The sequence below is a fragment of the Aptenodytes patagonicus genome, chromosome 24 (assembly GCF_965638725.1).
Source record: "Aptenodytes patagonicus chromosome 24, bAptPat1.pri.cur, whole genome shotgun sequence".
Classification (NCBI taxonomy): domain Eukaryota; kingdom Metazoa; phylum Chordata; class Aves; order Sphenisciformes; family Spheniscidae; genus Aptenodytes; species Aptenodytes patagonicus.
Window position 1 is genome coordinate 5,008,312 of NC_134972.1, and position 20,613 is coordinate 5,028,924.

At 69.3% G+C, this 20,613-nt stretch overlaps 1 protein-coding gene across 1 annotated transcript; it reads right to left on the reverse strand.

Annotated features, from left to right (window-relative positions):
- Positions 1–482: 482 nt before the first annotated feature.
- FER1L5 (fer-1 like family member 5) lies at positions 483–19,841 on the reverse strand. The gene is made up of 48 exons (XM_076358751.1): positions 19,757–19,841; positions 19,424–19,479; positions 19,243–19,334; positions 19,053–19,161; positions 18,817–18,969; positions 18,610–18,738; positions 18,470–18,532; positions 18,222–18,378; positions 18,026–18,141; positions 17,795–17,917; positions 17,424–17,492; positions 17,244–17,287; positions 17,074–17,150; positions 16,898–16,986; positions 16,696–16,809; positions 16,388–16,565; positions 16,168–16,292; positions 15,973–16,064; positions 14,917–15,103; positions 14,662–14,817; positions 13,843–13,956; positions 13,195–13,358; positions 12,991–13,105; positions 12,761–12,898; positions 10,834–11,010; positions 9,982–10,096; positions 9,813–9,890; positions 9,546–9,727; positions 9,315–9,473; positions 9,126–9,224; positions 8,292–8,441; positions 8,016–8,193; positions 7,020–7,045; positions 6,671–6,787; positions 6,061–6,192; positions 5,828–5,983; positions 5,636–5,727; positions 4,489–4,665; positions 3,199–3,347; positions 2,990–3,129; positions 2,107–2,195; positions 1,913–2,008; positions 1,670–1,811; positions 1,461–1,560; positions 1,134–1,336; positions 905–1,014; positions 653–800; positions 483–563 (listed from the first exon to the last, which is right to left on the reverse strand). Exons 1-48 carry the CDS (start codon positions 19,839–19,841, stop codon positions 483–485), a joined length of 5,841 nt encoding a protein of 1,946 aa, XP_076214866.1.
- Between the last annotated feature and the right edge of the window lie 772 nt (positions 19,842–20,613).

Genomic DNA, 20,613 nt, shown 5'->3' on the forward strand with positions numbered 1-20,613 from the left:
CGGCGGTTTTTCGGCAGGATGCTGTCACCGGGGTAGGTGGGAGCTTTTGGTTTTTTTTTTTCCCCAAGCGCCCGACGGTGGTTGTGGCGTGAAAGGAAGAGTTGTTTTTTCTGGTGTTTTGCCTCTTTTTGTCTGATAACCAGGCGCGAAAACGTGCGCGCCTCTCCCTGGAGCTGTAACTGGTGTCTCGGAATAAATGTCGGGGGTGTGTGTGTGTGACACGGCCCTGCTTTTTGTCACCGCCGAGTCCCCTGGATGCAGCGTTTCCTCCCCAAACCGATGCCGTCGAGCGCCGTAGCGAGGCGGGCTGTGTCCCGGTGCCCTGGGGCTCCCCGAAAACGGAGTAGCTCCTTTGTCAGTTCCCCCCTCCCGCCCGCCCGCGGAGTCGAGGACGAGGCTTTGACCCTCGCTGGATGTGGCTTTATTGAAGAGGTGACGCGGGTGCGCGGCGTCCCCTCGGCGCTCCCCGGGGCCCTGGCACCTCAGGGCTTGGCCGCGGGCCGCTCGCCGCCGGCGAGGTGCAAGCTCTGGAGAGGGTTAACCAGCTTCATGGCCAAATAACCCTGCAAGGAGGGAGAAGGGAAGCTCAGGGTGGGGTGGGGTGGAATTGGGGGGGGGGGGGGGGGGGGGCAGCTGTGCCCCCGGCGCTCACCGGGGCGGCGTAGACGAAGGCGAGGAGCAGGGCGAGGAGCAGCAGCAGCGCCAGCCCCAGGCTGATCCGGCAGCGGTGTTGCCGCCAGACGCCGTAGCGCAGGCTGCGCAGCGGCGCCTGCAGCCACAGGAAGGACCACTCCGGCCGCCTGCGGGTGACACCCAGCTCGGGCACCCCGGCTCCCCCTCACCGCACCCCGGGGCTGGGTGGGGGACGGGGGGACGGAGGAGCCGATCTCCCCCGGGGACTCACACGGGCGCCGGCAGCGTCGGGTACATGTTGGGATCCTCCCGGCCTTTCCCCGCCGGCCGCTCTTCCGCCTCCTTTGCCGTCAGCAGCTCCAGGGTCAGCTCCAGCTTACCCTGGAGGGGGGCGATGGGTGGGAGGTGGGGTGCAGGATCTGTTGTTCCCCCCCCCCCCCCAACCTCATCATCGCTGTCCCCCATGATCCCGGTGTCGTCCCCCCCCCGCCCCGGCTTACCGAGAGGCGCCGCTTGCCGCCCTCCTGCACGGTGCAGGGCCACCACCCCCTCGCCCGTCTCTGCCGGAAAAGGGAGAGCCGGGAGGGGACCCGCGCCCCCCGCCAGGGCCAGGGGCTTTGGGGGGTCCCCTGCGGGGTTGGGGTGCAGTCCTGGGGGCGCTGGGCAGGTCGCGGCAGCCTGGTGAGCTCCAGCTCCAGGACGCCTGCGAGGAAAAGCCAAGGCGGGGGGGGGGGGGGCAGCTGGCTGTTACCCATGGGTGTCCCCCCGTCACCTGGGGGTGTCCCCCACCCTGCCGGGGGACGCGGGGCAGGGAAACGGGGTCTCACCCAGGAAATCATCGGCCGAAAACTTGTCGTTGTCCCACACTTGGAGGATGAGCTTGGGGGGCACCTTCAGCACCGTCTCGTCCAGGCTCCAGAAATGCTCCTGCCGTGGCGGGGAGGGGGAAAGGGGGGGGGGTGGGGGGTGTCATGCTTGTCCCCTGTGTCCCCCCCACCCCCCACCCCAGCAACCCCCACCCCAGGGTGCCCCTCGCCTTCCGGGGCAGGACGCAGAGCTGCTCGGCTGCCAGATACTCGAAGGAGAAGACGAAACGCCAGTTGAAGCCCCCGTCCCCCCGCAGCGAGCGGTAATGCACGTCCGTCCTCTGCCGCTGCTCCTCCAGCCCGTCCAGCCACCTGCCGCCCGGAGGGAGGGAGGGAGGGGGACGCTGCCGTCACCCTTGTCCCCCAGCCCTGCTGTCGCCTCCCCCGGGGGGGCGGCGGTGGCCTTGGCTCACCCGGTGACGTAGATGTCGCTCATCCGCTGCCCCGCCAGGTTGGTGTCCCCCAGGTCCACGTCCCGCGTGTTCCAGACCACGCAGCGCAGCTCGTACCTCGGGGAGGGGGGACGGGACAAGGACGTGTCACCTTCTCCCCCGGGGACATCCCCGTCCCACGTCCCACCCCCCCGGGGCCCAGGTCGGGTGCTCACCTCTGGGGCTTGCGGGGGGTGATGTCGACGGGGGGGCCGGGGGGCCCGAGGCCGGCGGGGAAGATGTCCACCCACATCTGCACCTTGCCCTGCACGGCACGCGGGGGGAGGCTGGGACCAGCACCCCTCCGTCCCCACGCCAGCATCCTGTCCCCCCCCATCCCAGGGTGTCCCTGTCACCCCTGGACCCCCATCACCGCCCCCCCCAGCATCCCTCTTTGCCTTGGGGTCCCTGTCACCACCCCCCCCCCCCCCCAGCATCCGTCCTTGTCACCCTAGGGTCCCCTTCACCCGCCCCCAGGGTCCCCAGCATCCCTCCCTGCCCTGGGGTCCTTGTCACTGCAGGGTCCCCATCGTGCCCTTGGCGTCCCCCCTGCCCAAGGGTCCCCATCACCCCTGGGGTCCCCATCACACCCCCACCCACCCCCCCAGCATCCCTCCCTGCCCCGGGGTCCCTGTCGCCCCAGGGTTCCCAAGGCAAACCCTAGCATCCCTTCGTGGCCCAGGGTCCCCATCACCCTAGGGTCCCTCCCTGGCCGCGTCCCCATCATCCCTCTGTCCCCCGTCGCCCCGAGGTCCCTGTTGAGTCTCCATCACCACCCCCCGCAGCATCACTCCCTGCTCTGGGGGTCCTTGTCACCCTGGGGTCCCCGTCACCCACCCCCGGGCTCCCTGTCACCCCAAGGTCCTCGTCCCCCTGGCATCCCCTTATACCCCAAGGTCCCCGTCACCCTGGGGTCCCTGTCATCCCCCTGGCATACCCTATACCCAAAGGTCCCCATCACCCCTAGTGTCCCTCCCTGTCATCCCAGGGTCTCCATCACCCTCTCCCTGTCCTCGTTCCCCCCCCACCCCCCCCCACCCCAGGGTGCCCCATCCCCACCTGCTCCAGCCCGGGCTGGGTGCTGTTGTAGAGGGTACGGGTCTCGAGGTGCTCGGGGACGAGGTGACAGGCGTGGAGCACGTGCAGGGCCAGGCGCTCGCGGGGTGCCCCGGGGTGCCGGTGCCGGGGGGGGCCACTCTCTGCAAGGCCGAGCTGTGGCACCAAGGGACAGGATCCGCCCCCGCGCCCCCACCCAGACCCCCACCCACCGAAGTGGCTGAGGAGGAAGGTGTGGTCCCCGAAGGTGACGGTGGTGCCCTCGGCGCTGAACTCGGGTGCCGGCAGCCCCCGGGCCCGGGCGAAATGCTCCAGTGCCCGGCTGGGGGGGAGCTGGTCCCTCCAGCGCCCGGGGCCGGCGCTGCGGGGACGGCGGGTGGGCTGGGGGCTGCGGCGTCGCCCCTCCTGGGTGTCCCCTCCCTGGCCAACGTCCCCCTCTCCCTGTGCCCGCCCCATCCTCGTCTTCTTGTGCCCGCTCCCACGCACCCACCCCATCTCCATCCCCCTGTGCCACCCTCATCCCCCTTGTGCCCACCCCATAACCATCTCCTCATGCCCACCCCATCCCCCTGTCCCCACCCCTGCGCCCACCCCCACGTACCCACCCCCACCCTCCTGTGCCCACCCCGTCCCCAGCTCCTTGGGCGCATCCCCGTGCCACCCCATTGCCCCGTGTGCACCCCATAACGCCCCCCCCCCCTGTGCCGACCCCATCCTAACCTGCTTGGGCCCACCTTGTCCCCATCCCCGTGCCCACCCTCGTGTACCCACCCCACCTCCGTCCCTCTGTGCCCACCCCGTCCCTCTGTGCCCACCCCGTCCTAACCTCCTTGTGCCCATCCTGTCCCCATCTCTGCGCCCGCTGCATCCCCACCTCCTTGTGCCCATCCCTGTCCCCACCCTGTCCCCCTCCGCTCCCTCGCCATCCCCTTGTGCTCCATCCCCAGCGCCCTGTGCCCACCCCACCTCCTTGTGCCCATCCCTGTCCCCACCCTGTCCCCCTCCGCTCCCTCGCCATCCCCTTGTGCTCCATCCCCAGCGCCCTGTGCCCACCCCTGTGCCCACCCCACCTCCTTGTGCCCATCCCTGTCCCCACCATGTCCCCCTCCGCTCCCTCGCCATCCCCTTGTGCTCCATCCCCAGCGCCCTGTGCCCACCCCTGTGCCCACCCCACCTCCTTGTGCCCATCCCTGTCCCCACCCTGTCCCCCTCCGCTCCCTCGCCATCCCCTTGTGCTCCATCCCCAGCGCCCTGTGCCCACCCCAGCTCCTTGTGCCCATCCCTGTCCCCACCCTGTCCCCATCCCCTCCCTCACCATCCCCTTGTGCTCCATCGCCCTGTGCCCACCCCTGTCCCCATCTTGTGCCCACCCCGCTGTGCCCTCTCCCTCCCCATCCCCCTGTGCCCATCCCCACGCCCGTTCCTGGGCTCAGGACCGTGCACCCCGATGCCCCCCAACCCGCCGGTGGCACACCCCCCCCCCCCCCCCCCCCAAAAGGGGCACCCACGTGCGGTAAAGGGCGGGCAGCCCGCAGTGGGCGCGGAAGCGGGAGAGCAGGCGGTTCTCCAGGTCGATGGCGGTGGTGCCGACCTCCTGGTCGGGCGGCAGCAGGTCGTAGTCCAGCAGCGAGACCCGCAGGTCCTTCTCCAGCGGGACGGTGCCTGTCACCTCGAACAGCCTGGCGAGCGGGGGTGCCATCAGCCCCGGGGACACGTCGGCGTGGGGGGGGGGGGGGGGGGGTGCTGGCACCCGCTGGCGCGGGGAGCGGGGACCCATAGGCACGGGGACCTCCTGGCACAGGGACTTGGTGGCATGAGGACCTGTGGCAACGGGGACCCACCAGCAAGGGGAACGGGGCACCTGGTGGCACGGGGACCTGCTCTCGTGGGGAAGGGGGACCTGCTGGCATGGGGACCTGCTGGCATGGGGAAGGGGGACGTGGTGGCACGGGGACCTGCAGATGTTGGGAATGGGGCATCTGGTGGCACAGGGACCCGCTGGCATGGGGAAGGGGGACGTGGTGGCACGGGGATCTGCCGGCATGGGGAAGGGGGACGTGGTGGCATGGGGATCTGCTGGCATGGGGAAGGGGGACGTGGTGGCACGGGGATCTGCCGGCATGGGGAAGGGGGACGTGGTGGCACGGGGACCTGCAGATGTTGGGAATGGGGCATCTGGTGGCACAGGGACCTGCTGGCATGGGGAAGGGGGACGTGGTGGCATGGGGACCTGCTGGCATGGGGAAGGGGGACCTGGTGGCACAGGGACCTTCCAGCACAGGGAACGGGGACCTGCTGGCATGGGGACGTGCTGGCAGAGGAATCGGCGACCTGGTGGCTCGGGAACCTTCTGGCAATGGGGAATAGGGACCTGGTGACACGGGGACCCGCTGGCGTGGCACCTGATGGCCTGCGGACCTGCTGGCACGGGGACTCGCCAGCATGGGGAGCGGGGAGCTGGTGGCATGGGGATTCAGTGGCGTAGGGACCCGGTGGCACAGGGACAGGTTGGCGCAGGGACATGCTGGAATGGGGCCCCGCCAGACCCCCTGGACACCTCGTCCGGGTGCCAGGCCTCCCCCCGCCACCGCCCCAGCCCGGTGCCACCCAGGGGTGACAGTGCCACCGGGCCACCCGCCCTGGCCGTACCTGCCAAAAACGGGCTCCAGGGTGTTGGGCACGTACTGGTCCCGCTGGCCCAGCGTCTTCGTCCCCAGCGAGATGCGGACGTAGGGGTCACACTGGCAGCAGGGAGGGGACCATCAGGGTGGCACGGGGCGGGGGGGGGGGGGGGGCGAGGAGGACAGGGGACCCCTGCCCAGCAGCCGTGGGTGGCCTTACCAGCCCGTTCCTGTCACGGGGGGGCAGGTCGAAGGCCCGGACGACGTAGACCCGCACCAGGCACTTTTGGGGTTGGCTGGGGGGCAGCTCCTGGAAGTGGCGCGGCGGCGGGGGCACCCCGGGGTCCTCGGGCAGGGGGTAGATACGGAAAAGCCCCTGCGAGAGCCGCCCGGCTGTACACCCCGGGGTGCCCCCGCCTCTCCTCTGGGGTCCCCCCTGGGGTTCTCACCCACCTTGAACTCGCCCGCGGGCACGGGGTCCTCCCCCGCCGCGGGGTGGCCCCCCGGCTGGTAGAGCGGGAAGGTCTGGCAGAAATCCTGCAGCCCCTCGAATTCGGGCACTGCCTCCAGCTCGCAGCTGTAGATCTGGGGACCGAACGGTTCCTGTCCTCGTCCTCGTCCCCGTTCCCGTCCCCGTCCCCATCCCCATCTTGGTGCTGCTCCCCATCCCATCCCATCCCATCCCATCCCATCCCATCCCATCCCATCCCATCCCATCCCTGTGCTCTTCTTCATCCTTGTCGCCACCCCCTTCTTCATCGCCGTCCTTGTCCCCAGCCTGTTCCCCTCCCGGTCTCCATCCCCGACCTTGTCCCCATCCCATTTTCATCCCTGTCCCCATCCCTGTCCCGTCCCAAACCCCATCTCATCTCCATCCCCATCCCTGACTTCATCCCTATCCCATCTTCATCCCTATCCCCACCTGTGTCCTTGTCCCCAGCCATCCCTGCCCCAATCCCCGGCTTCATTCTTGTCCCCATCCTACCCCATCCCCATCTCCGGCCCCGGCCCCGACCTTGTCCCCATCCTTGTCCCCTGCTCCGGGTCCCAGGCTCTGCCTCACCTTCAGTCTGTCCCCGTTGGTCCCCCGCCGGCTCTTTGCCTTGTCCCCCATGGCTGCGTAGAATTTGCTCCACCAGTCATCCTCATCCTCATCTTCATCCTCCTCCTCCTCTGCAGCCTGGCGGGGAGCAGGATGAGGTGGGGATAGGTGGCCCCGGTGGCGCCGGTGGCCCCGGTGGCCCCGTTCTCATGCCCACCTTGTCCGCAGCCCCCTTCTCGGCGGTGATCCTGGGCAGTATCTGCAGGGAGCAAAGGGGACTACTCGGGGAAACTGAGGCAGGGGGCTGGGGACCCCGGCGTCCGGCGGTGCCGAGGTCGGGTGCCGGGTGCCGAGGGCCCGGGGGACTCACCTGAGCTATCCTGCCCCAGGGAGCGGCTGCGGGGGGGGGGGGAGAGGGGCAAATAAACCATCCCAGAGGTGGGCAGCGTGGGGCAGGGACGGGCAGGGATGGGGCAGGGGATACCAGGGATGGGGCAGGGATGGGGCAGGGGATACCAGGGATGAGGCAGGGGATACCAGGGATGGGGCAGGGATGGGGCAGGGGGATACCAGGGATGGGGCAGGGATGGGGATGAGGTGAGGCAGGGATGAGGCAGGGGATACCAGGGATGGGGCAGGGATGGGGCAGGGGATACCAGGGATGGGGCGGGGATGGGGATGAGGTGAGGCAGGGATGAGGCAGGGGATACCAGGGATGAGGCAGGGGATACCAGGGATGGGGCAGGGATGGGGCAGGGGGATACCAGGGATGGGGCAGGGATGGGGATGAGGTGAGGCAGGGATGAGGCAGGGGATACCAGGGATGGGGCAGGGATGGGGCAGGGGATACCAGGGATGAGGCAGGGGATACCAGGGATGGGGCAGGGATGAGGATGAGGTGAGGCAGGGATGAGGCAGGGGATACCAGGGATGAGGCAGGGGATACCAGGGATGGGGCAGGGATGGGGCAGGGATGGGGATGAGGTGAGGCAGGGATGAGGCAGGGGATATCAGGGATGGGGCAGGGGGATACCAGGGATGGGGCAGGGATGGGGCAGGGGATACCAGGGATGGGGCAGGGGGTTACCAGGGATGGGGCAGGGATGGGGTAGGGGATATCAGGGATGGGGCAGGGATGGGGCAGGGATGGGGCAGGGATGAGGATGAGGTGAGGCAGGGATGAGACAGGGGATACCAGGGATGGGGCAGGGGATACCAGGGATGGGGCAGGGATGAGGATGAGGTGAGGCAGGGATGGGGCAGGGGATACCAGGGATGAGGCAGGGGATACCAGGGATGGGGAAGGGATGAGGATGAGGTGAGGCAGGGATGAGGCAGGGGATACCAGGGCTGGGCAGGGCCATACCGGAGCCAGGTGGGGGAGTTCCGGGGCCGGGGGGCTGCCCCTCGCCGGGGGGCTGGCAGCAGTACTGCCCCAGGTCCCGCACGCAGGCCTGCCCCACCTCGGGCCGGTACCCGAAATCCCGCGTGTCCAGCACCCGCAGCCGGATGGGGGGCACGTACTCCTCCTCCGCCGGCAGGTGCTGGGGCCGAGCCGCACCGTCACCCCGGGGTGCCAGCCGGCAGCACCCATGGGTGGGGTGCTCCCCCCCATCCACCCCCCCACCCCCCCCATCCTCACCAGCATCAGCAGGAAGGCGTTGATGGGGAAATTGGGGTTGGTGGCGAGGTCGGCGATGGTGGGGGTCCGCAGGGTCCGGCCCCCGCACTGCACCTCCAGGCTGGGCGCCCTCACGCCACCACGTAGCCCCCGCAGCCCCCACGCCAGCACCTGGGGGGGGCACCCAGCAGCTGTCACCCCCTCCCCGGGGTCCCCTGGGTGCCCCAGGGGTCACCTCGAGTGGGCTGCGTGCCCGGTGGGACGCTGAAGGTGCCCGTCCCCATCCTTGTCCCTGTCCCCATCTCGTCCTCATCCTGTCTTCATCCCTCTGTGCCCGTCCCCATCTCCATCCCTGTCCTTTTCCCTGTCCCGTCTCCATCCCCTTCTTCATCCCTGTCCCCATCCCCGACCTCATCCCCAGCCTGTCTTCATCCTCCTTCCCATCCCTGTCCTCGTCCCCATCCCATCCCCAGGACCTTCATCACTGTCCCCGGCCCTGGCCTGTTCCCCTCCCAATCTCCATCTCGGACCTCGTCCCCATCCCACCTTTGCCCCTGTCCCCATCCCCGTCCTATCCCTGTTCCCCTCCCAATCTCCATCTCGGACCTCGTCCCCATCCCACCTTCGCCCCTGTCCCCATCCCCGTCCTATCCCTGTTCCCATCCCTTTCCCCGTCCCGTCCCGTTCCCCTCCCAGACTTTGTCCACCCTGTCTTCATCCCTGTTCCGATCCACCTCCTTGTCCCCAGCCACCCCTGCCCCCGTCCCTCTCCTTCTCCCCATCCCATCCCCTTCTTCATCCCTCTCCCTGTCCCCCCCCCAGTCCCTGTCCCCGCCTGGGGTCCCCGGGTCTCACCTCCAGTGCCACCAGCCGCAGGAGGGGCCGGATGCCCAGGGGGACGCTGAAGACCCCCTGCCTCCACGGCGGGGTGCTGACCCGCGCCAGGGACCCGTCCTGCCGGGGAGGACGACGACGATGGGACCCCGTCACCTGGGTGCCCCCCATGCCACCCCCCCCACCCCCCACCCCCCCCCAGCCCCTCACCTCGACGTCCTGCAGCAGCTCAAAGGCGGCCAGCAGCTCCCCGGCCGGCCCTCCCGGCCCCCCCAGCGGGTAACGCCGAAGCCGGGGGGGCCGCCGGCGCCCCACGTCCAGCCAAACATCTGGGGTGCACACACTCCTCCCCAGGAAACCACCGGCAGCCTGCAAAGGCATTGCTTGGGCGTGGGTGCTCCCCCCCCACCCATGGGTGCCCCCCACCCATGGGTGCCGTACCCCTCTGTCCTGGTCAAAGACCTCCACCACCACGGCGGGGGGCTCATCTCGGACACCCCGGGGGTCCCCGTACAGCAGCACCCGGTGAAAAAGCAGCGTCTGGTCCCAGAGGGGGTCCAGGGTGCCGGGCAGCGCCCGGGTGCTCTGGCTGACGTCCACGAAGGAGACGTGGGCGACGGGGTCTGGGTGACAGCCACACCGTCAGCACCCCCGGGGTGCCCCATCAGGGTGGGGGCCGGGGGTCGGGGGTGGGGGGGGGTGTCCCACCTGCGGTGGCCTTGGTGCCGCGGGCTGCCAGCTCCAGCGCCTGGAAGATGTAGCAGCGGAGCTGGAAGAAGTTGGGCTCTGCGGGAGAGGCAGGGGCTGGCAGGGGGGCCTGGGGGTGTCCCGTCCCCCCCGGCCTGTCCCCGTCCCCCCTGCGTCCCCCGGGGCTCACTCGGGAAGGTGCAGAGGATGAGGGGCACGGGCTGCTGGGGGGGGGTCCGGGACGAGCCCCGTGGTTGCCGCTCTGCCGCAGCCGGGTCGTCCTCCTCGGCCGGGTCCTCCGTGCCCTGCGGCGGGATGGGATGGGGGGTGGGGGGGGGTGTGGGGGTGTGGGGGGGTCCCCCCGGCCCTGCTGTCCCCCGGCCCTGCATCCCGCTCTTCCACGTCCTACTGCCCCAGCATCACCCCGTCTCCACATCCCTCCCCCCATCCCTCCGTCCCTTTGTCCCTCCTCCATCCCTCCTCCATCCTTCCCTCCCTCCGTCTCTCCATCCCTCTTTCCCTGCAACCCTTCATCCCTCCATCCCCCCATCCCTCTCTTCTTGCATCCTCCCATCCCTCCATCCCCCCATCCCTCTCTCCTTGCATCCCCCATCCCTCCATCCCCCCATCCCTCTCTCCTTGCATCCCTCCATCCCTCCATCCCTTCGTCCCTGCATCCTTCCATCCCTCTCTCCTTGCATCCCCCATCCCCCCATCCCTCCATCCCCCATTCCTCCATCCCTCTCTCCCTTCATCCCTCCATCCCCCCATCCCTCTCTCCTTGCATCCCTGCATCCCTCCATCCCTGCATCCCTCCCTCCCTCCCTCCCTCCCTCCATCCCCCCATCCCCCCATCCCTCCCTCCCTCCCTCCCTTCATCTCTCCATCCCTGCATCCCCCCATCCCTCTCTCCCTGCATTCCTCCCTCCCTCTGTCCCCCCATCCTTCCACGCTGCCCTCCCTCCACCCCCCCCTTACCCCCGGGACCTCCCCCCTCCCCCAGTGCCCCCCAGCCCCCGCTCTCCCCCGGCTGCTCTCCTACCGGGGAGCCCTCCAGGAGGAAGAGGGGTGCCACGGGCGGGGGCTGCGCGGGCACCATGCGCCGGTGCCAGCAGCGCCGCCGGCACACGTCACCCACCCGGGGCCGGAGGTGGAAGCGGCAGCCCCAGAGGGACCCGTACTCCCAGGCCTCGGCCCCCGCTGCCGCCTCGGGGCTGTGCTGCGGGGACACGGGGCATGGCGTGGCAGGGGACGGTGTGGCACGGGATGGCGTGGCATGGGGATGGTGTGGCATGGGGACGGCGTGGCAGGGGATGGCGTGGCAGGGGATGGCGTGGCATAGGATGGCGTGGCATGGGGACAGCGTGGCACGGGATGGCGTGGCATGGGGATGGTGTGGCATGGGGACGGCATGGCAGGGGATGGCGTGGCATAGGATGGCGTGGCATGGGGACAGCGTGGCACGGGATGGCGTGGCATGGGGATGGTGTGGCATGGGGACGGCGTGGCAGGGGATGGCGTGGCAGGGGATGGCGTGGCATAGGATGGCGTGGCATGGGGACAGCGTGGCATGGGGACAGCGTGGCACGGGATGGCGTGGCAGGGGATGGCATGGCAGGGGACGGCGTGGCAGGGGGATGGCGTGGTATGGGGACGGCGTGGCAAGGGACGGCGTGGCAGGGGATGGCATGGCAGGGGATGGTGTGGCAGGGACGGCGTGGTATGGGGACGGCGTGGTGGGGGATGGCGTGGCATGGGGACGGTGTGGCAGGGGGAAGGCGTGGCATGGGGACGGCGTGGCACAGGATGGTGTGGCATGGGGAAGGCGTGGCACGGGATGGTGTGGCATGGGGACAGCGTGGCGATGGCGTGGCACGGGATGGCATGGCATGGGGACGGTGTGGCATGGTACAAGGGGATGGACAGGGCTGCTCACACCAGTGCACTGGTGGGTAAAGGCCTGGCACTGCCACTCCATCCCTGCCACCCCTGTCCCTGTTACCCTGTCCCTGCCACCCTCGTCCCTGCCACCCCATCCCTGTCACCCCATCCCTGCCACCCCCATCCCTGCCACCCCATCCCTGCCACCCCCATCCTGCCACCCCCATCCCTGCCACCCTCGTCCCTGCCACCCCATCCCTGTCACCCCATCCCTGCCACCCCCATCCCTGCCACCCCATCCCTGCCACCCCCATCCTGCCACCCCCATCCCTGCCACCCTCGTCCCTGCCACCCCATCCCTGTCACCCCATCCCTGCCACCCCCATCCCTGCCACCCCATCCCTGCCACCCCCATCCCTGCCACCCCCATCCCTGCCACCCCATCCCTGCCACCCCCATCCTGCCACCCCCATCCCTGCCACCCTCGTCCCTGTCACCCCGTCCCTGTCACCCTCATCCCTGCCACCCCCATCCCTGCCACCCCCATCCTGCCACCCCCATCCCTGCCACCCTCGTCCCTGTCACCCCGTCCCTGTCACCCTCATCCCTGCCACCCCCATCCCTGCCACCCCCATCCTGCCACCCCGATCCCTGCCACCCTCGTCCCTGCCACCCTCGTCCCTGCCACCCCCATCCTGCCACCCCCATCCCTGTCACCCCATCTCTGCCACCCTCGTCCCTGCCACCCCCATCCTGCCACCCCCGTCCCTGTCACCCCGTCCCTGTCACCCCATCTCTGCCACCCTCGTCCCTGCCACCCTCATCCCTGCCACCCCGTCCTGCCACCCCCATCCCCACCGCCCTGTCCCCGCCGCCCCGACCAGCCGGAGGAAGGCGGCCACGTCCTGCTCCTGTCCCTGGGCGCCGGGGTCCCTGCGGCGGGTGCGCAGCCAGCGCCGGCGCCGGTGTGTGTGATATGTCTTCTCGGCGGCGTGCCATGCCGGCGGGGGGCTGCCGGGGGCCACGCTCGCCCCGTACTCCCAACCTGCGGCACCCAGGTGTCCTCGCCACCGCTGCCACCCACCCACCCACACCAGGGTGCCCAGGGGGGACACCCACTCACCGGCCTCATCCACGGCCCCGGTCACGTCCACCCGCCAGCCGTCGGTGACGTGCCAACCTTGGGGACACGCCACCTCCTCCTTGGGTGGCACCGCCGCGCCGCTCTGTAAAACCGGGTGAGAGCTGAGCCCCGACGCGCCCGTGTCACCCCACCGCCGGCACCCCCCCGGTGTCCCCCACGCCGTCGCCCGCTCACGGCATCGGTGCTGGCCACGGCAGCGGGTCCCCACTCCCCGCCGAGCCGCCGGCTCTCGTTCTCGTAGACCTCCTCCAGCACCTCGCCCACGTTGGTCTCCGTGTCCAGCAGCAGCCTGGGGACAAGGGGACAACGCTGGCGTCACCCTCCCCGAGGTCCCCAAGGCGGCAGGGTGGGTGTCACCACCCGTCCCATGGGACTCACCGCCGCTGGGGCTCCACGGTCCAGGGTCCGTCCCAGCGCCAGCCCTTGGGGGGCCGGATCCTGTGGCGGGGGAGCCCCGCTTTGCCGGCGCTGTCGGAGAAACCGGGGCGCCCCAGCAGCCCCCGGGGACCCCACTTGCCCAGCAGCTTGGTCTGGTTTTCGTACTGGGGGGGGGGGGGGAGGGAACGTGGAGTTGAGGGGGGGCTGTGTCCCCTCCTCAACTCCCCTTGTCGTTTTTCCCCTCAAAAACGTCCTGTTGCCCCCCCAAACGCCCCCTTTTGCCCCATTTCCCCCCCCAAAGGTCCCACTGTCCTCTAAAATGCCTCCTTTTTCCCCCAATTGCCCCGTTTCCCCCCCAAATGCCCCATTTCCCCCCAAACGCCCCATTTCCCCCCCAAGATCCCGTTTTCCCCCCCCAATTACCCTGTTTCCCCCCAACTGCCCCGTTTCCCCCCCAAATGCCCCATTTCCCCCCAATTGCCCCATTTCCCCCCCAAACGTCCCGTTGTCCTCTAAAATGCCTCATTTTCCCCCCAAATGCCCCGTTTCCCCCCCCAAATACCCCATTTCCCCCTCAATTCTCCCATTTCCCCCCCCAAAAACATCCCACTGCCACCCCGGGGTGTCCCCCCCCACCCTAGGGCTCACCGTCTCGGCGTAGACGCGCAGGGTGCCCTCGAGGTGCCGTGGCAGGTCCCCGCTGTCGGTCACCCGTCCCAGCCACAGCCGGAGCCGGAGCTGGGCACGGATGTCCCCAGAGCCCTGCGCCCCGCAGCGTGGGTGGGGAGGGGCGCGGGGGGGGACATGGGGGAGATGGGGGAGGGATATAGAGGGGACATGGGGCGGGACATGGAGGGGGACATGGAGCAGCCATGGAGAAGGTCTAGAAGGGACATAGAGGGGACGCGGAGGGGACACAGAGGGGACGCGGAGGGGACGCGGAGGGGACATGGAGGGGACATGGGGGGGACATAGAGGGGACATGGGGGGACGTGGAGGAGTTACAGAGGGGACACAGAAGGGACGTGGAGGGGACATGGGGGGACATAGAGGGGACACGGGGGGGATGTGGAGGAGTTACAGAGGGGACACAGAGGGGACGCGGAGGGGAAATGGGGGGACATAGAGGGGACATGGGGGGACGTGGAGGAGTTACAGAGGGGACACAGAGGGGATGCGGAGGGGACACAGAGGGGACATGGCGGGGACATGGAGGAGTTACAGAGGGGACACGAAGGGGACGTGGGGGGGATGTAGAGGGGACATGGCGGGGGCGTGGAGCAGAGAAGATCTGGAAGGGACATAGAGGGGACACAGAGGGGACAGGAAGGGGACGTGGAGGAGATACAGAGGGGACAGAGAGGGGACATGAAGGGGACACAGGGGGGAGATGGAGGAGACATGATGGGACACAGGGAACACGGAGGGGGGACAGAGGTGACGCGGAGGGGACGGGGGCTGCCTTACCACCAGGAAGAGGGTCTGGATCCGGCCGCAGAGCCTGCCGCAGGCGCCGGGGCCGCTCCGGGAGAACATGAGGTCAGCCGCGGGGACACGGGCGCAGGCCACCCGCCGCTCCCCCCGCAGCAGCCACAGCAGCGCGTCGGGCACGCCGACCTGCGGCTGCGGGGAGGGAGAGAGACCGGCGGGCTGAGACCGGCCACAACTCACCGCAGCGATGACACCCCACCCCACCCCCCCCCCCGCAGCCCGGGCCCCCACCTCGACAGCCAGGGCGGCCACACGTCCCAGCCAGCCCTCGGCCACCGGCAGCAACGTGTCCCAGCCGGCTCTCGGTGGCACCGCCGCCGCCGCCGCCACGTGCCGGAGGAGGTGAAGACGGGCGGCCCGGAGGTGGGCGTCCAGCGGCGTGGGGGTGGGCTGCGCCTCCAGCCGGGGCAGCGCCCGCCTGCAAACAGCTCCCCCCCCCGCCCCCCGCCCCGCTCAAATGCCCCATTTTCCCCCCAAATGCCCTGTTTTCCCCCAAAATGCTTTGTGCCCCCCTCCAAATGCCCCGTTTTCCCCAGAAAATACAGTTTCCCCTCAAAAACGTCCTGTTGCCCCCCCAAACGCCTCGTTTTGCCCCATTTCCCCCCCCAAAGGTCCCACTGTCCTCTAAAATGCCTCCTTTTTCCCCCAATTGCCCCGTTTCCCCCCCAAATGCCCCATTTCCCCCCAAATGCCCCATTTCCCCCCCAAGATCCCGTTTTCCCCCCCAATTACCCTGTTTCCCCCCAACTGCCCCGTTTCCCCCCCCAAATGCCCCATTTCCCCCCAATTGCCCCATTTCCCCCCCAAACGTCCCGTTGTCCTCTAAAATGCCTCATTTTCCCCCCAAATGCCCCGTTTCCCCCCTCAAACGCCCCATTTCCCCCCCAAATGCCCCATTTCCCCCCAATTGCCCCATTTCCCCCCCATTGCCCCATTTCCCCCCCAAATGTCCCGTTGTCCTCTAAAATGCCTCATTTTCCCCCCAAATGCCCCGTTTCCCCCCCCAAACGCCCCATTTCCCCCCCAAATACTCCATTCCCCCCCCCAAATACCCCATTTCCCCCTCAATTCTCCCATTTCCCCCCCAAACGTCCCGTTGTCCTCTGAAATTCCTCCTTTTCCCCCCAAATGTCCCGTTCCCCCCTCCCCCCCCAAAATACACCCCCCCCCCCCCCCCAACCACTGCTCGGCGGGCCCAGGGGTCCCCCCCAGCATCCCGCCACCCACCGCTTTGGGACACCCAAGACCCCCGTCCCCGTCCCCGCTCCCCGGGGACCACCCGCTCACCCGCAGTCCTGCGCCAGCTGGCGCAGCAGCCTCCTGCCGACGTCCCCCCTGGTGTCCCCGCGGGCGCCCCGCAGCTCTGCCACGTTCCTCTCCTGCAAAGGTGCCCCCAAACCATCCCAACGCGGAGCGGGAGGCTGGGGGGGGGGGGGGTGTCACATCCCACCCCACCCCACCGTCACCCCCCCGGGCGCTCACCAACCGCCGGCACGTGGCACGCAGGAGGTTTAGGGCATCCCACCGGTGACCGGCATCCTCCCAGGATGAGGTGACAGCCGCCACCGGCTTGTCACCGTACCACGGCAGGTAGTGGTAGCGGTTGCCTGTATCCGGAGGGCACCGAGGATCCCATGGGACGCCTGGAGGGTACCACCCTTGTGTGTGTCCCCCCCACCCACCCACCCAGCACCTCGCTCACCGTCGAAGAGGGGACAACCGTGCGGGGTGACGGAGGCGGCCGGCTTGCAGGTGACGTCGCCCGTGTCCCCGTAATTACCGAGACTGAGCTCGAAGCGCAGGAGCTCGGGGCCGGCCGGCACCATGGTGGCCGAATAAAAGACCCCGCACAGCCCGAACCGGCGGCGGGGCAAGTGGCGCTGCGGCCAAAAAAAGAGACCCAAACGAACCCCAAGGCTAAAATACCCCCCCAAAATACCCAAAGGGCCCTTCAAAGCCCCGACCAAACGACCCTGGGGGTGGCATCGCGCCGTGTCCCCGTGTCCCCACCTGCACCCGGGCGATGTCCTCGGGGGCGATGGTGTCTCGTTGGCGCCCGTCCGGGATCCCCATGTGGGTGCTGAGCTCCAGCAGCACCCGGCCCCGATAAGCCACCCCGGTGTCCTGTAAAATAAGTGGGGGGGTGGGGGGGTGCGTCCCGTCCCCCCGCCTCCCCCAAACGGGTGCTGTCCCCACCCTGCCACCCACTCACGGTGCTGGGTGTCCTGGCAGGATCCGGCCGGGGACCGTAGAAGGGGAGGAAGCTGGGTCCGAAGCAGGGTAAGAAGCCGGGGGTCCCCTCTGGGAGCGAAAGAGGGGGTTCAGTGGGGGAAGGAGGGGGGGGTCTGGGTGCTGGGGACCCCCCACCCGAGGGTGGACCCTGCTCACCCTCAAGCTCGGCACCGGCGGAGGAGATTTGGGAGAGGTGGAGGGTGGCGGTGCCCAGGACCTTGCTGCTGCGGGACCTACGGGTGGGCAGTGAAAGGGGGTGGGGGGGTCCCCCCAAAAACGGGGGGATCCCCCAAAAGCAGGGGGGGGGGGTGGTGTCCCCCACTTACCCGCTGAGGATGGCCAGCTGGATCTCATCACAGATGGGGGGCAGCTGTAGAGAGAAAAAAACGCCGGGGGGGGGGGGTGTGGGGTGTTGAAATGGGGGTGCCCCCCCTTTTGGGGGTGCCCCTGCTTTTGGGGGGGGGTGTGCAGGACGCGTGCCGGAGCTGCGGGGGGGTGCACCTTACCCTCAGGGGGAAGAAGAAGACCTCGTTCCACACCGGGTTGGCGTCGGGGGGCATCGCCCGGGTGCAGAGCTGCGTTGGGCGGAACCATGAGCACCCCCCTCCCCAGCCACGCAGGATCCGGCCCTCCCCCCCACCCCCCACCCCCCCCAACTCCGGCCCCCCCCAGCCACGTCCCCTGCCCGGCACCCACCGTCCTGCCGGCAAAGCTGACCCGCACCGCCGCCGCCACGAAGCCCCTCTTGCCGCCGGCCAGTAGCACCGAGGGGAGGCATTGCCGAGCCGGCTCTGCTGCACCGGGAATGGGGAGAAGTGGGTGGGTGGGGGGGGTCCCCCAGATCCAACCCCCCCCCCCCCCCCCCCCCAAAACCCACCCAGTGCCCACCCTGCGGCAGGTCCTCGGCGCGGTAGACGCGGAGCTGGAGCGTGGCGGCGCACGGCGGTGGCTGCAGCAGGTTGGCCTCCACGTCCTCGTCCCCCGCCGGCTCCTCCGGCTCCTTGGGGTGGGGGGGTGAAAAAATGGGGACACCCCACCCCCCCCCACCCCCCCCCCGCGAGGGACTATTTTTTTGGGGGGTGCTGGGGAGGCTGGGGGGGTTGCTCACTGTCACCGGCTCGCCGGCGTGGAGGACGGCCAGGCTGACGCGGAGGTACCCCCGGGATCCGGTGTCGGGGCGATGGGGATGCTGCAGGCTCAGCCACTTCCAGCTCAAGCTGCGTCCTGGCACGGGGGGAGACCCCCAGCATCACCCCGGCGTCACCCCGGCGTCACCCCGGCGTCACCCCGACCCTCTCGCCTACCCGGCGTGTGGTAGACGGTGCCAACGTCCAGCTGCGGGGACGGCAAAGGGGGTGAGAGCGGCCGAACCGCGGCGTGACGCCCGGTTCCCGAGGCGCCGTCCCTCACCTGGAAGACGCCGATGACGGCTTCGGCGCGGGTAGCCCGCGAGTCCAGAACCTGTGACGGGGGGGGGGACACACACATGGCATCAGCGGCCACCCCGCTGTCCCCGTCCCCGCCGGTGCCACCGATCTCCCCCCCCCCAAACCTGGATGCGGATGGGCTCCGCTGCCAGCTGGGCGGGCGTCCGGTGGAAATTTTGGCAAAACACCTAGAAAATGGGCAAAAGGGGGCTCGGGTGGGGCTCGGGGACACCAGCGGGTCCCCGGGTCCCCTCCCCGGGGTCACCTCGTTGTAGTAGGGGTTGTTCCCCGCCCGGATCCTGGTCCTGAAGCGGTGCTGGCCGATGAAGACCGTCACCACCGGCTTGATGTCATTGCCCTGGAGCTGGTGGCCCTCAATGACCCTCACCCGTACCTATGGGACAAGCGGTGACGCGGTGGCCACTGGATAGGACGTCACCCCCGGGTGCCACCGCACCCACAGGTGCCATACCTGGAAATCCTCTTTCCTCCCCGCTGGGGGCTTGCCGGGGTGGTGGGGTGTCCCCGGTGACACCGCCAGCGGTGGCACTCGTCCTTGCAGGGGGACCGCGGCGTCCCCAGCCATTCCACGGGGGACGTAGGAGCAGCGGAGGGTGACGGTGCACTGCAAAAGGATGGGTGGCACCCCAGACCGTGCTTGCTGGCACCCTGGGTTGCTGCTGGGTGGGCGCGTGGGTGGGTGCTCACCCCCGTGGGCTGTCCCCGGGGGTCCAGCAGCGGGACGTGGCTGAGGGCCAGCGGCAGCCCGGGATCGGCCACCAACCGGTCCAGTGACACCGTGGTGGCACCCAGGTCCCTGCGGGGACAGGGGGACACGGTGATGGTGGCCACGTCGGGGGTGGTCCCCCCGAGGTGCCCACCCATGGGTGCTACTCACCCCCGGGGCGCCGGCTGGCCCCAGTGCCGGAGGCGCAGGGTCAGGCTGGCCGTGGGGTGCAGGGGACGCGTGCCCAGTGGCCATGCCAGCGTCTGGGGGCGGGGGGGGGGAGGTGACAAGGGGTCGGTGGGGTGACCCGAGCGTCCCCGTGCCACCGCGGGCCACCCTGGGGTCACCTCACCTCGTTCCATGTGGGGCTGCACTCCTCCGGCACCACCCGGGTGCTCCTGGGGACGCCTGGGGGAGGGGACGGGAGGGAGGGCGGTGGCACGTCAGGGTGGGGACATCGGGGTGCAAGGGGAAGGCTGGCACTGTCCCCACGCACGGGGACGGCCAACGCTGTCGCCAGGCGTGGCCGGCACCGTCCCGTCACATGAGGATGCCACCCCGGTGCACCAGGATGGCCGATGCCATCTTGTCACGTGGCGATGGCTGATGCCATCCTGTCCCACGGGGACGGCCACTGCGGGGTGTCCCCGTCCCCGTCCCCGTCCCCCCTTGTACCCAGCGGTACCTCTGAAGCGGGCAGACACGTGCACGCCAGGCCCAGAGCCGGTGGCCCCGGGGATGTGGGCGCTGGCCACCAGCAGCCGCAGCATGGCCGCGTCCCCGGGCCACCGTGCCATGGAGGTGCTGTCACCGAGGCGCTGCCACCTCGGTGCCGGGACGCGTTCCAGAACGGCACCGTGGGGGGGACGTTGCTGTTGTCATGGCTTGGTGGGTGTCACCGTGTCACCGCGTCACCGGGTACCTATGTCCTTGTGTCCCCATGCAGCCGTGTCTGTGTGTCACACTGTCCCTGTGTCCCCGTGCCCATGGGTACCTGTGTCTGCTTGTACCTGTGGCACTGTGCCCATGGGTCACCGTGTCCCCATGTCCCCATGTCCCCATGTCCCCATACCCATTTGCCTCAATGTCTGCGCCTCCCCCTGACCATGTGTCCCTGTGTCCCCATGTCCCCGTGTCCCCATGCCCCCCCATCACTTGTCCCCATGCCCATGTGTCCCCGTGTCCCCACATCACTGCATCCCCATGTCCGTGTGTCCCTGTGTTCCCATGTCCGTGTGTCCCCATGTCCCCTTGTCCTCATGTCACTGTGTCCCCATGTCACTGTTTCCCTATGTCTGTGTGTCCCTGTGTCTCCATGTCACTATGTCCCCATGTCCGCATGCCCCCATGCCCCCACGTCACTGCATCCCCATGTTCCTGTGCCCCTGAGTCCCTGTGTCCCCATGTCCCTGTGTCCCCAAGTCACTGTGTCCCCATGTCTGCGTGTCCATGTGTCCCTGCGTCACTGCATCCCCACATCCACATGCCCCCATGTCCACATGTCCCTGTGTCACTGCATCCCCATGTCCCAGTGTCCCTATG

Excerpts from the sequence above, each read along its gene's own strand:
- FER1L5 (XM_076358751.1), bottom strand. The coding sequence starts at position 19,841 with ATGCTGCGGCTGCTGGTGGCCAGCGCCCACATCCCCGGGGCCACCGGC. Across the intron at positions 11,011-12,760 it reads CCCTGGGCACCCTGGTGTGG|CACAGCCCCGAGGCGGCAGC; the intron begins GTGGGTGGGTGG and ends GTGTCCCCGCAG. Across the intron at positions 1,015-1,133 it reads GCGGCAAGCGGCGCCTCTCG|GGTAAGCTGGAGCTGACCCT; the intron begins GTAAGCCGGGGC and ends GCCCCCCTCCAG.